The sequence below is a fragment of the Garra rufa genome, chromosome 15, assembly GCF_049309525.1.
Source record: "Garra rufa chromosome 15, GarRuf1.0, whole genome shotgun sequence".
NCBI lineage: Eukaryota > Metazoa > Chordata > Actinopteri > Cypriniformes > Cyprinidae > Garra > Garra rufa.
The window spans coordinates 12,284,515-12,300,011 of record NC_133375.1 but is presented as its reverse complement, the minus strand read 5'-3'; the positions used below and the strand labels follow the sequence as shown (position 1 = coordinate 12,300,011).

General features: G+C 35.9%; 1 protein-coding gene across 3 annotated transcripts; it reads left to right on the top strand.

Annotated features, from left to right (window-relative positions):
• Positions 1–1,335: 1,335 nt before the first annotated feature.
• rnf34a (ring finger protein 34a) lies at positions 1,336–15,161 on the top strand. Of its 3 annotated transcripts, XM_073819577.1 has the most exons (9): positions 1,336–1,476; positions 3,516–3,734; positions 4,378–4,565; positions 4,664–4,865; positions 8,309–8,371; positions 8,490–8,691; positions 8,825–8,854; positions 9,740–9,781; positions 13,464–15,161. In XM_073819577.1, exons 1-9 carry the CDS (start codon positions 1,471–1,473, stop codon positions 13,646–13,648), a joined length of 1,137 nt encoding a protein of 378 aa, XP_073675678.1. In that variant the 5' UTR covers positions 1,336–1,470; the 3' UTR covers positions 13,649–15,161. The 3 variants fall into 3 exon arrangements, with proteins under 3 accessions (XP_073675678.1, XP_073675679.1, XP_073675680.1); XM_073819578.1 differs by lacking the exon at positions 9,740–9,781; XM_073819579.1 differs by lacking the exons at positions 8,825–8,854; positions 9,740–9,781.
• Positions 15,162–15,497: the final 336 nt, after the last annotated feature.

The window sequence follows — 15,497 nt, the reverse complement described above, 5'->3', positions numbered from 1 at the left end:
ACATGGCGTTACATGTATAGGAAAATAATACCATATTAACTTTTTTGTCATATGTGACCCAGGACCACAAAACCAGTCATAAAGGTCCATTTAATTTAATTAATAAGCTTCTGAATAAATAAGCTTTCCATTGCTGTATGGTTTGTTGGGATAGGGCAATATTCGGCCGAGGATAAAAAATCTAAATACTGAAAACATCGCCTTTAAAGTTCTCCAAATTAAGTTCTTAGCAATTTACAAAATATCTTCATGGAACATGATCTTTACTTAATATCCTAATTATTTTTGCCACAAAAGAAAAATCGATAATTACCCATCCTACTTAATAGTAGTTTTGTGGTCCAGGTTCACATATCGGTGTGGCCCTTAATTTTATATCTGCAATTTGTTTTTCTGTGTCTGAGGTGTTGCATTGATAACATGCAATTTTGACATATTTTAATCAAAGTTTAGATAAATATATACTTCTTAATATTTCCAAAATGTCCCCTGATCTTGAAATCATCATGATGGCAGCCTCCATTTTAGAAAAGTCTGGATTTAGGCTAATTTGTCAGTTACTATCATAGAAATAAGTGGTTGTGTTACCAGTGAATGATTTATATTATTTAAAAATCAAAAGTTTCTATTTTAATGAATATAGCATATTAAACAAGAGCACAAATTCTTAGTATGGGTCACCATACTTGGCCTCACGTCACTTCCTTTCCTTTCAAACACATAAAAGAGGTTAAAAAACAACTTCATTTTACAGTCTGACAAGACATTAATATCTGTAAACAACTGTCCTGATTCTGATCTTACAAATTTAAACACAAAACTTTTCATTTTGACTGAAGTTGATTTAAAACTACTAATCATTAACTACTAATAATTTTGGATTGTCTTCTGTTGAAACAGCAATAGTGACCTGTGACTCAGGTGACACCCTAATTAATTATCCAGTATTAACCAGTCAGTTTATCTATTAATAATAACCATTGGTTAAAATGAGTGTACATAGGTATACCACTAAATTCATATTTAAAACAATATTTATATTCTATCACAACTTTTTATGCTTATAATCCTAACTTTTTAGGTTAATAACAAGTTAATAATACCGGGAAAATGGTTCTAGGATGGGAACTAATTTCGCCTGGGATCAAACAATCATGCTAAAATTATTAAGCCACATAAAAACAGAGCACTTCCATTACATGAAGTGTTATAAATATACCACATAAAAACTCTCATCCAAACGTACGAACTTCCGCTGCACTATTGGAGGTAAGAGATGATTGGCTGTTTAGTATTGCGTCACAGGCTATCCACCGCTGTGATTGGCTGAAAACGCTTCTTTACAGTTGCATAGCGATCCTGGTGCGGTTGTAGACAGCGACTGAAAATGAAGAGTTAGCCGTATACAAGCAATGGCCAGGCTGCCTTTACATACAGCTGGGTGAATCCCCGCGGTGTTTTGGAGTTGCTATGAAGGTACAGTCATTTCTTATCATACTCGTTCAGTTTTAAACTTGTTTCTGTATTGGCTGCGTATCATGCTAGCATTATTAATCTGCTGCCTTTGCTATCAGCTCGATAAGTAACAACTGATTTCCAGTTTAGCATTTCATGCATATTTGCGTTTGGTGGTTTTGTGCATTGATGACATGTCTCAAATATATGTATATCAACCAGCATCTAGCAGCTGATATCAGGTCTGTGTTGAATATTAGGATATTCAACTGTTAGATGCAGTGATCAGTGATGTGGCTATTTGTTTTTAACTCTTCTGCTCTCATGTTTTCGTTTGTTGGGAGGTGAGACCCAGCAACAGGACCGAGCCTTCACTGTGCCACACAATGACAATTGGGAGTTGATTATCCTGTTGGCTCCCTATGAAAATAAAAACACCATAGTTACTCTCTGTATAGTGTCACTAAGAGCTCTGGCTGCAGTCATAAGTCATTTAAAGCACACTAATCTGTAGTTATGGCTTAGCCCTATTCCCATCCGTCTCTAATGGGATTGATCCCAGTCAATGGGAACTATTTCAGAGCAGGACATTCTGAACGACCCAGAAAATGTGGGATAATAAGGGACAGCAGTTTAGGCTTACTATTGTTATCGTGCACATAAACACATAAACAGCACATGTTGGAGTCTTGAAAAAGAGGTGTAATTTAAATACAAAATGTATTGTGGATAGCATCAATATGTATTGGACTGTTTAGTTAAGACGTGATTTAATGCAAGCCTTTATTCACACATAAACAAAGATCAATGCACATACAAAGAGCGCATCAAATAGGGTAAATCTAGAAGCTTATTGAGCTCCCATGTTGAATAAAGTTGGTATGGAAGTTGTGAACGGTTTTCTTCCTTTTTGAATTAAAAATTATTTTGAGGAAAGATTCTGAGGGCATATTTAAAATTGTAACAATTAAAAAAATGTGCACCGATAAATAATTTACTATAATAAAAACTTCAATAATCTATTAAAAAAAAGAATTGGCCATTTTGATTTCACAGTGACTTATTATTAATAAATTAGATGCATTAATACATGACAAAAAATGTCTTTTTAAATATACTCTACCAGTAAAAGTTTTTGGACTGTAAAATTTTTTTTAAGAAGTCTCTTTTGCTCACCAGTCCTGCATTTATTTGATCCAAAGTAAAGACATTTGTAAATGTTTTTACTATTTAAAATACCTAATTAAAAAGTATTTTAAAATGTAATTTATCTTGTGATTTCAAAGCTGATTTTTTTAGCATCATTACTCCAGTCACATGATCCTTTAGAAATCATTCTAATATTCTGATTTGCTGCCCAAAAACATTTATTATTATTATTATTATTATTATTATTATTATTATTATTATTATGTTGAAAACAGATGAGCAAAATTTAAGGATTCTTTGATGAATAGAAAGTTCAAAAGAACAGCATTTATCTGATATAGAAATCTTTTGTAACATTATAAATGCATTTATCACCACTTTTGATCAATTTAAAGCATCCTTGCTAAATAAAAGTATTATTTTCTATAATAATAATTAGACAAATAAATGTTTCTTGAACAGGAAATCAGCATATTAGAATGATTTCTGAAAGATCATGTGTCTTGAGTAATGGTGCTGAAAATTAAGCTTTGAAATCACAGGAATAAATTGCATTTTAAAATATATTCAAAGAGAAAACAGTTATTTTAAATAGTGAAAATATTTCAAATTTTTACTGTTTTTGGATCAAATAAATGCAGGTTTGGTGAGCAGAAGAGACTTAAAAAAAAAAAAACATAAATCTTACTGTTCAAACACTTTTGACTGGAAGTGTATGTAGTCAGAGACAAAGTGTAAACATGTTTAAAATGGTATGGCAATGAAGAGTATTGTATCATGAGGTCAGTATTTTGTATTAAATCATGACTTGAGTGTATTGTTATGCTCCTGTTCTTAATACAAGCCCAGAGGTTTGAAAAAGACTTGAAGATCATTGTGTTTGTTTTTAAAGTCATTTGTTTTCCGTGCAGGCGGGGGCCTCGTCCATGTGGGCATCATGCTGTGGTCTGCTGAATGAGGTTATGGGTACTGGAGCCGTAAGAGGGCAGCAGCCAGGTTTTGGGGCAGGTGCGGGGCCGTTTCGTTTTGCTCCCACTGCAGGATACTCCACATACCCGCCCACCAGCTCCTCCAGCACCAGTCTGGTGTGTCAGGCCTGTCGACAAGCCTTCTCTGTCTTTAGGAGGAGGGTAGGTAGACCTTCACTCCTGTCATTGCCATTTGATTGCATATGCTTGGCATATTAAACCTAAAAACATTGATTTAAAAACAGTTTTCTTTGTGATATTTCCTACTGAATCAGGAAGTTGGGTCCGTAGTCCTAGTCATAGCCTAGCAAAAAGGATAGAAATTAATACTTTTATTTTAACTTACTATTTATCAAAGAAACCTGAAAAAAGTCTATATTAGAATGATTTCTGAAGGATCATGTGACTGGGATATTGATGCTAAAAAAATCAGCTTTAAAATCACAGGAATAAATTGCATTTTAAAATGTATTCAAATAGAAACATTAACATTAAATATCCTACTGTTCAAAAACTTTTGACATAGTAGTGCAAGTACATAAATTTCATGATTTCTTCAGTTGTCTTTGAAATGTGGTTTAAATGTAATGCTGACTGTATGGACAAGCATTTATGATAGACTAAAATTTGATATAATTTCTATTGTATGTCAGGCGTTTAAATATATTTGTAATTACACATTTGCATTTTAGTATATTTTAAATTTAATATTGAAAACAACTGTTAAAATTGCAATTATAACCTTGCTTTTTGTCCTTTTGATTCAGCACAAACTCTCTCTTTTTAATTTTTTTCTCCATCGTAGCACATCTGTTGTGACTGTAAGAAGAGTTTTTGTTCGCTGTGTTCGGTACTTCAGGAAAACCTGCGCAGATGCACGACTTGTCACCTGCTGAAGGGCACTGCGTTTCAGCGTCCGCAGCTCATGCGTCTGCGTGTTAAAGACTTGCGGCAGTACCTCACGTTACGCAACATTAACACTGATACCTGCAGGTACTTTTCGCACAGTCATGAGAAAGTGAGCATTATAATAATGGGGTACATTGTGACAATATTCTTGGTGTTTTTGATTTGTTTGAATGCTTTCTCAGGGAGAAGGAGGATCTTGTGGACTTGGTGCTTTGCCATCAAGGGGCAGAAAGTGAGGATGATCCAGACACACCCTCTCTGCAGTCACGCCCCCTGTATAGCCCACCGCCTTCAATTGAAGAGCCCACTTCCCCTCTCTCAGCACTCTCTCCGACTCAAGGAGAACCAATCAGTAGGAGCAACAGCTCAGAGTCCACCAATCAGGTGCGTCCTATATATATATATATATATATATATATATATATATATATATATATATATATAATAGGCAGTGATTTCTTTTATTTAAAATAAAATTAAAAGGATAGTTCACCCAAAAATGAAAATTACCCCATGAATTACTCGCCCTCAACCCATCCGGTGAGAAGTGATAAACACGGAAGTGCAGAGGAGAGAGCAAAACATGCATAATCCACAGCTTTGTTTTGTTTTGTTCTGTTCAGTGAAATCCTTCAGGTTCCACAAATTCTTTGGTTTTTCAGTATTTTTGTGTATTTTGAACTCTTTTCAACAATGACTGTATGATTTTGAGATCCATCTTTTTACACTAAGGACAATTGAGGGACTCATATGCAACTATTACAGAAGATTCAAACACTTACTGATTCTCCAGAAGGAAGATGATGCATTATGAGCCGGGGGGAGGGGGGGGGGGGTGACAACTTTTTGAATTTGAAGATCAGGGTAAATTTTACATGTTTTGTTTTCTGGGAAGTATCTTCTGTAGCTTCTCAAGTGCAGTACTAAATGAAAAAAATATGATATTTACGCTAAAAAAAGAAAAGTCACACATCTTTATTCTGTTCAAAAGTTTACACCCCTGGCTCTTAATGCATCATGTTTCCTTCTGGAGCATCAGTGAGCGTTTGAACCTTCTTGTAATAGTTGCATATGAGTCCCTCAGTTGTCCTCAGTGTGAAAAAATGGATGTAAAACCATACAGACATTGTTGGAAAGGGTTCAAATACACTAATGCTGAGAAACCAAAGAATTTGTGGGAGCTGAAGGATTTTTCTGAAGAACTGAAGGCAGTTTAACTGTTCAAGGGACAAGGGACTCATGAACAGCTATCACTAAACAAAAAAACACAGCTGTGGATCATTCAGGTAACAACACAGTATTAAGAATCAAGGGGTTGTAAACTTTTGAATGGGGTCATTTTTATAAATTCAACTATTATTTTTCTTTTTGTGGATTAGATGTAAACATCTTTTATGTGAAATATCTTATTCAGGTCAGTACTAAATAAAAAAATAACATGCATTTTGTATGATCCCTGTTATTTTGGTAAAATAATTAACATTTTGCAGATTCTGCAAGGTGTATGTATGCTTTTGACAACTGTACGTACGCACATCTATTCACTTCAGAAGGCCTTTATTAACCCCCTGGAGCGCTTTTTGTGATTGATGGATGCAGTTTATTGGACTATTGAATCTCAACAGCCATTTACTGCCATTGTAAATCTTGGGAGAGCCAGGACATTTTTTAATATAACTCTGATTGTATTCGTCTGAAAGAAGAAAGTTATATAAACCTAGGATAGCTTAAGGGTGAGTGAATCATGGGGTCTTTAACTATCTCTTTTGATCCACAGTCCTACAGTATATAGTAAACGAAGTACTTGTATAGGAAGTTACACAGTAATAGAAAAAATGAAATTGTGACTTATGTATAACTGCACCTGTTTTTTAATATTTGTTGAATTAAGTTGCGAGTTATCACTGTCGGCAGCTTCATTATTTTTAATAATTAGTATACCTTATAGCTTGACAGCAGGTTTAGAAACAGCGAAATGTTATAATTAAGAAAATTAAACTTGTCCTAAAAGACGAAATTAAATGCTTGGCTATAATTTCAAAAACAAAAAGGGGAAAAAAAAAACATTGGACCTTATGAGAAAATAATTAAGACACATGCCTCTGTGCGTTCAACATGCACTTTTTATGATTTTTATAATTAACATTACAATGTCCACTTTCATCATGAACATAAAATTAGATTCAACAGTTGCCTCACAAAATGAAATTAATTTCAAACAGATTTGATTAAAACACAGATACACAGTCAGTGTGAGCAGGGTGGGTAGACCACATAATTGGATATCAGAATATCAGATATTCTGTATAGTGATTATTGATAAGATATTTATTTTACATATCACCCAGTCGTAGTTTGGAACAACACCTTTACATACAATCCAGAATACAAATTTTCTATATGCAATTGACTCAAACTTCCTATGTGTGTCAAATGAACTAAAAGTAGTGTGTTTATTTTTCCTTAACATTACATAATTATTACATTTTATTAGTTTAATAACAAATATTACACAACTGAATTAAAAGTGCAAAATGTTTTTTTCCAAAGATGATAACTTTCCAACACTAAATTATACATGAAATATGATGAAACCATGTGATCTTAATAGCATAGTGCTGTTTGAAACATAATACTAACTGTTTATGTTACTACTATGTAGGAAGTATATACTTTGCAAAAGCAGTGCACTAGTATTTCATGTCAAACATGGCTTTTTCCTCAGCTGATCCATGCAGGGAGTAGAGGTGTAACGTTTGAGAGTTCTCAAAAGATGTGGCAGAACTGGTTTGCACGGTTTTGGCTTTGGAAGTGCACTTCATTCTATTTATACCTCTATTAACAAAAAGAGTTGAAATGATGCCAAACTGAAAGATACTTCTTTCTTGTTGACTTCTGGCAGGAATCCTTGCTAAGGTTGCGAGAGGCATAGCATAAATGGCTAATTATTAGGGCCGGGACTCGATTAAAAAAATTAATCTAATTAATTAGAGGCTTTGTAATTAATTAATCGAAATTAATCGCATTTTAATCGCATATAAATATTTGACCTGAGAACAATGAGAATTAAGATTTTTTACATGGATTTTAGAATACCATTGAATAATGACTGAATACATAAGCTTAAGCAACAAAATATTGTTTATTTTTGTTCAACCAAGTCCAACAGACCAGTGCAATATTGCCATTAAGTGTAGCAAGAGGCACGTTCTTTAACGAGTCTTTCATGCCGAGAACTCTGCTCGTGTTTGCTTAATTATGCATTTAAACGTTAATGACCAAACCTATCATTATAAATGTTGCTGCACATGGAATATAACGCGGATAACATTTAAAAAATATTTTTTATCAGGTTACACACTGATTATTTATCACTCAAATCCCTTTCTCTACCTGTCCGTTGGTCGCGCATATCCTCCATGTTTGTAGTTTTTTAACACTTTTTATGCGTGTTTGTAGTTCTAATCGAATCCTCGTTCACGGCGCTGTGTGTTGCGGGCAATATTAGCCGTTAGAGTGTGCATTGATCGTTAAGTAGTAGACCATCCGGGAATCTTTGGAATACTTTTTTAAACATACTACGATTTGGGACATACAATACTGTTTAGGACGGACTTGTCTGAACGCTAGTTGGTGCTCCAGTATAATCGGTCCGCCGAATCTCATCCAGTGAGAAACGTTCCGCGGTGCAAAACTTAGTGCGATTAAAATGCGTTAAAAAAAATTAACGCGTTATTTTTGTGTAATTAATTAATCTAAATTAACGCGTTAAAGTCCCGGCCCTACTAATTATATATTTTTTCTGTGTAAACATTCCTTGCTGATAGGATATTGAGGACTCCTCTTCAGTCTCACTACTTAACCTTGACCAGACAGAACACACACCTGAGGTGAGAAAAGTCACTTGGTGGAAGCTGAAAGATTATACCATGGTAATAGCATGGTCATTTCTAGTCATTTTTGAATATGATCATTTATTAAACTCTATTGATATGCTTTTACCATCAGGTTAGTCCTCAGACGCGGCGGCGGGCTAGAGCTTCTCTGTCAGATCTGTCCTCTCTTGATGACGTGGAGCAGCTGACCGTACGGCAGCTAAAGGAGATCCTGGCGAGGAACTTTGTCAGCTTCTCCGGCTGCTGTGAAAAGTGGGAGCTGGTGGAGCGTGTCAGGAGGCTTTACAGGGAGAACGAGGACAATCGCAAATCTAGTGAGTGCTTAATGCAGGGCTGCAGTAACACTGCTTTATATGTACAGCAACACACTGAGTCTAAGATGAACTTTTTGATGTAACTGCCAACTGTATGTAAATTTAAAAAATGCATTTATTTTTTGTCTGTCAGTGGAAAATGTGAGCAACCCCATCACTGCAGGTAGGAAATTACTTCACTTCACAGTTTGACTTAAAGGGGTCATGAACTGCCTTTGTTTCTTTTTTTTATTTTGTACTGTTCTCTGGGTCCACTTATAATGTTATTAAGATTTTTAGTTAAAACTATTTAGATAGTAGGCTATTTTCTGTCCTGGAACGCTCTGTTTGAATAGGCGTGGCGGATTGTTAACTTGGAAGTAAATGCCCACTGCTATGATTGGCTAATGATTTGTAATAACAGACAAAGCTGTAGTGACCATGTAATAAACTGGCACTCACACTTGTGTGGTGCGACATTACTGTCGGATCCAATACATTCGACACAGGGTTTTCAGAAAGATTGAACCTAAAAGACTCAGTGATCAGTCAAATTGTACCTTATTTTTAAATGAATCTGCAGTAGAATTAAGTGAGCAAAGGACCAGGTTCTTACCGACGCGGCCTGGCACTTCGTTAAAAGTAAACTGTTTTTATAATAAAAGTTTATCGTTTGGTTTGAGCATTTGCTGCTCTTGTCATTTACCTACTACATGTGCGAATTGGTGGGCGGGGCTAAACAGGCAGTGCTTTAGAAGCAGGCGTTGATATTCTTCTGCCGAGGCCGGGTTTAGCCACACTATTATGTCATAAAGTTGCACATTCCGCAACCTGTCGTTTTGGCAGATTGGCTGTAATATAAGATAATGGGAATTTTGATTTTCTCAGTTCATGACTCCTTTAAAAAGTTCATACAAAGAGTGAAAATTGCCTTTTTAGTTGTAGTTGTAGTAGGTGTAGTTGATTTCATGAATGATCAGCTTAGGTTTTTACAGTAAATGAAATAGATTGTTTAATTATTGAACTTCTAGCCGAGTCTAATAGCTGTGCTTTGCTCCTCCCACTTAAGTGGTAGCTTATCCTCCTCCAATCTGCAATGGTGGAATCGGAGGTAAGGCTTGGTGGACATGTTTCCTGGTCACACCCACTGGTGCACTGAAGTTTGTGATGTCATTGCACTTCAAACCCCCTCCCTGCATGGCCACTGCCAGATAGCATGTACTCTCAAAGGAAAGGAAAATGTATAGTGCAAATGTTTATACTGCAATTGATTAATAATGCATTAGGGTTGTGCCGATAGACGATAGTATCGTGTATCGACGATAGTCAAAGATATCGCCTGTTGCTGATGCCTTTGACGATAGTAAGACGATTATTATTATTATTATGCGTCTAAAAGGCACCTAACTTTAGCGATGCAGCGCGGAGAGTCGGTTCTAGGATCCCTCAGAAACTTGCCGCGGTATAAACGTGCAGTAAAAATGGGTAAGAGATTTATTCATCATACAGTGTACATAGATTAAGTGTAGACAGTCATTAGGATAACAGAGGTAGTAAAATGTGGTTTAGGCTGAAATAAATAGCATATATCAGAATCCGTCTGTATATAGGAAACATAAACATTCACCTCAGTAACATCTGTACGCGTTAACTAGAATTACGATGCGATAAAATGGCGCTAAACATACGCACGTGAATTACACGCACATCGCTTCTCCACATTCTATATGAACTGAAATACAGCATGAACTGATGACAAAGATCAGACATATAGCGGTAGCATTATTACAATATGACGGGTAAAGAAAGATGCATTCATTTACATTCACACACGCACATTTACCGCTCCCTGAAGATAGCAGAGAATGAAACTGAAAGTAAACTTTAACCTCTCCGACAGAACTACCATCAGCGCTCTGTACACGCACTACTGTGTCACATGCACTACCCTTACAAAACGAATAAGGAATTTATTACATATTGACACATTTACATGTCATTAAATAAATTAGCACGATAGTATCGTGTATCGGCGATCTCACAGGCTGACGATAGGACGGTATGAAAATTGTGCATATCGCCCAACACTAGAATGCATTTTACTAGTCGGGTTAAGGGTCATAAAATGTATCTTCTGTGACATTTTACCCCCATTATCTCATTCCATCTGTGCCCATCATCAAGTATTTTACTTTATTTATTTATTTTTTGTTTGTATAACTAGGGTTTAAATAAACTGCACAATGCAAGATGGGATGTAGTGATGCAACAAAATGATTTTTTTAAACCGAAAATCTGAGTAATTAAATTCAATGCTGTTCAGTTCAGTGTTAACTACAGTACAGACCAAACGTTTGGACACACCTTCTCATTCAAATGAATGAGAAGGTGTGTCCAAACGTTTGGTCTGTACTGTAGATATGAATTCAACTGAAAAAACTTGTGAAAAAATATCTTTCAGGTGGTCAAATAGCAAATAGTGGAGCTCTGCAGCCACCTACTGGTAAAAGTTATTTTTTTACTTTTAAAACTGGATTTTCCAAAAGATGCGCAAAAATCTTACACTAAACCATGTAAAATTATCCATGTTATCCCCATGAATTAAAGTTAGAAATGTGGGTCTTTTATAAAGTGAATTTTACATAAAAAAGCAGTTTTTGTATAAAAACCCATTAAAAAAACATTTATTTATTAATTTATATGTATTTAAAAAATATCAGTAACCCACTGAAAACTGCACAAATGTAGAATAAAAACTTTAATAAACAGAAAAATATACAGTACAGACCAAAAGTTTGAACACACCTTCTCATTCATTTGAACTATAATAGGGGATGTGGACCAATTCAGACTATTTGGTAAATTTGCCTTCCATTGGGGCGAATGAAGTCTGGTTTCATGCTGTGTCACACAAACTGCCACAGTGCCCCCACACAGTCAGCTCTACTCCAGAGACACGATAGCACGGATCGGATCATATGCGTGAATTGGCACAGACCATAAAACGAATTGGATCCATTTAAATTCTACACAGAATGGTATATTTAATTGCGAAATGGATGAGATTGTGGCTGACACATGCTGCTTTACCAAGTGGCTGTTTCAGAAAAGGGGGTGGAACTGCTTTATATGTTGCGCCCTCTTTTCCTGTTTCAGTTTAAGTTACGTTGAAATATTCCACTGCTTTCCTGGACATGCAGTTTGCGTAGCTGTAATTAATAGGCGGGGATTATGCTAATTGTAAATGGGCGTCCACAAACACCCTGTTTACGAATGATTAGAAAACATAAACATGCATGTTTAACTATCAAATCAGATATTTACAAAGCTTTTCTAAATCTGAAGGGGCGTTTTTGGGAAGGTCTTTTTTTTTACGTACAGATTGCTCCGAATTTACTCATATATTTACATAAGTTTCATGAATGAGGCTTATTGTGTGTACACAATAGATGCTAACACAGTCTAAACACTTAATCTGAGAAGCGCTGTTTCGATTAATGATTTCGGCCTTCCAAAACTACTACTGCCAAAAATCTGTTTTTCATTTTGCCATTTCAGCTGAATGTTTTCGTTGCCAAAATTCGGGTGCATCACTAGTTGGAGGCATTCAGTTTGAGTTGTGGCCATCTCTGGTTGTGTTTTTTTCATTATACAGGAAATTAACCTATTGCTCAAAGTTCAAAGTATACTTTGGTTTTTTTATGCGCACAGTCAAGCGTTCAGTCTTTCGAAGTACTCCAACACAAGTGCTCAAGACATGCGCACTACAAAGATTCGGCCTTGTCCAGTGTCCAGTAAAGTTATGTGTGATAAATGTATTTATACACGTTAAAGTGTTAGTTCACCCAAAAATGAAAATTAGCCCATTATTTACTCATTTTCCATGCATCCTAGGTGTTTGTGTCTTTCTTATATTAAAAATTATATTAAAAATGATCCTGCCACTTCTAAGCTCTATTATGGCAATGAGGAGTTGTTTCTTGTCAGCAGTCCAAAACGAGTCCAATAAAGTGCATCCATCCATAATAAAAAAAGTGCCTCTCTCAGCTCCATAATGGCCTCCATGTCCATATTTAAATTGTAATAATTACTTTTATCTAGCTTTCGCCAACTGGTCATTTACGGAAGCGTTTCGGTGTTGCGCATGTGCTGCTGAGTCTCACACAAACCAATGTTTGTTTACAGGAGCAAAGGAAGCAAAGTTTCCTTACATCCTTCAACATTTTTCTTTACAAATCCTTGATTTGTACATCTAATTTGTGACCTTTGATTTGATCTCTTGCTTTCTTACTTCTGATGAACGTGCGACGACTGTTTGCGCAAGTTAGATTAAAGTGATTACAAAAATGCATCGATTCGCTACAGGAGGCCTTTATTCACCCCCGGCGCATCTGAGGCACTTTTGTTATGGATGGATGCACTTTATTGGACTTGTTTTAGACAGATGAAGAGAAACACCCGCCCATCAAACTGTAAAACTTGGTAATGCCAGGATTTTTAATAGAACTCTGATTAAATTTGTCTGAAAGAAGGAAGTCATATATGGCTAGGATGCCTGGAGGGTGACTAAATAGTGGGTTAATAGTTTGTTGTTGTTCTTGGTCTCCTCTGTTTCTTTTCCGATTGTAACTTTATGGGCAAAAAAGAAAAATCAAAACATATGCGTAAAAACCGAAGTATACTTTGGGTTTTATGCTGCAGATTCTGTCCTTACAGAAAAATTGCCACCTACAGTAATGACCCATCTTTTTCCTTCTCTCTCTCTCTCTCTCTCTCTCTCTCTCTCACTGCAGATGGTTGCAAGACCCAGTTATCAAATGACGACAACCTGTGTCGCATCTGTATGGACGCGATAATCGACTGTGTGCTGCTGGAGTGTGGTCACATGGTCACCTGCACTAAATGCGGGAAGCGCATGAGCGAATGCCCTATCTGCAGACAGTATGTTATCAGGGCTGTGCATGTTTTCAAGTCTTAATACTGCTGGGAGAACATCCCGCTCTACCTGCGGACCATTTGGCTTTAGGGACTCGGTGAGGACGTGCACAGAAAGTGCCCTGTCTTTGCATTGGATCGGTGAGGAAGCTAAAATTCTCTGCTTAATTTTTCAAGAAGCCTTCAGACAGTGGTACGCAATGGCTTTGTCAATAAACGCTTCAATAAAAACTTTCCACAAGCTCTTCAAAGAGGCTCTGTAAAAATATGCAATTGTTCAGCAGCAACACCTCACAGCCTTGACTTGATGTCCTACAGCTTTTGAAGACATTCTGCTCACCTGTCACATGCGAACACTGTGAGAAACTCAAAAGAATGAGAATTACTCGAGTGTGTTCATCATCATGCGCCATAACTCAGGATGGAGGGATCTGAATGTTTCTGTTGTTCTTTTATTTCCATTTTTGATGCAACATCTGTGAATGGGCTTTTGTTTCCTGTGTGCATTGTGAACAAAGTTTTGGAGTTCCTACAAGTTACATTGTACCTCCTGATAACTTGTCACTGGTACAATTCAGTGATTTCATAAGTGGCATAATGAACATGTTTTGTGGTACACAGCAGATCATTCTTCTCTGGATTCAGCAGTCCTCTGGGTTTTTTTTTAATCATATGAGTTGCTTTCTTTGTCAAGTCTAAGAACATTTGGTTTCTCAGTCACTACTGTTCTCTTGGGTCATGTGACTGGAAAACCAGTCTAGAAACCTGTTGTTAAATCAGTGTAAGCGGAGAGAAATAAGAAGGGATAGAGCTGTTTTGTATGCAAAAAAAGTTCCATAAATGTGCAGTGTAACTGCGAGTCAATATATTTCGAAAATGTGCATTGTAGTAGGTGCAAAGTAACAATAATGTACTTAAAATTATGCATTGTGCAAAGAGGGATGATTTAGGTGCCAAAAGGTGCATTTCTGTGTCTTCAATGCACTACTACAGTTGCTTTTCGATTATTGTTAGTACTTGAATTGAAGTGTTTAAGTCTGAAAACCTTAAACGAAATAAAAATAAGGACTTGAGAGTGATGAGAGCCCCGTACAAATAATCTAGCCATATTTTGTAGGCATTACCCACTTGTGATAAACCTGTTTAAATGTTGCATTATAGCACATTGCATTGCGCTGACAAGCATCAGCTGCACAAACGAATGCTTCACTCAGACACCACAGCAATACCAGCCTCTCTTTTTGTGTGGCATTTTAGATTATAAGGGATTCGTGTAATGTTTTGGTGTATATTCAGATTCTTTACATCCTTGTTTAACCTGACATTATCTTTAATTCCCTTGTATATGCCTGTTCAGATAAGTTTATTTTTCTTAACAAAAAATAACTTGATATTTGTTTCTTTTGGTCAGTTGCTCTGTTACTTTAATATAGAATTAACAAACAAGATAAAGCAGTATGTATGTACTTAGTTACCCTTGTGATACTTAAATAAAAGTGCTGAGAAGGATTTGTACAGGATTGTACTGCATTGTGATTCATAAATGTCAAATTGTACTGTCATTAAGTCAGTATGAAATCAAAGTTTTCTTTTTTCACTTGAAAATATCTAAGATTATTAAAGTAAAATGTTTATTTTTTTTAAAAGCATTTTTTTTATGCTTACCGGTATCTATTCAAAAACTGATTTGCCGATAAAATAATTTAAAAAATGTTAATTATTTTACCAAAATAAGAGGGATCATTCAACATGACCCTGTTCAAAAGTTTTTTTTTTTTTGTTTGTTTTTTTAATGATAGTTGTTCATGAGTCCCTTTGTTTGTCCTGAACAGTTAAACTGCCTGCTATCCTTCAGGTCCCAAAAATTCTTTGGTTTTTCAGCATTTCTCTAT

What these genes read in the sequence shown, in the direction of transcription:
- rnf34a (XM_073819577.1), top strand. An exon ending in GCTCAGAGTCCACCAATCAG is followed by an intron (nt 4,866 to 8,308) that starts GTGCGTCCTATA and finishes CCTTGCTGATAG; the next exon opens with GATATTGAGGACTCCTCTTC. An exon ending in GAGCAACCCCATCACTGCAG is followed by an intron (nt 8,855 to 9,739) that starts GTAGGAAATTAC and finishes CTCCCACTTAAG; the next exon opens with TGGTAGCTTATCCTCCTCCA.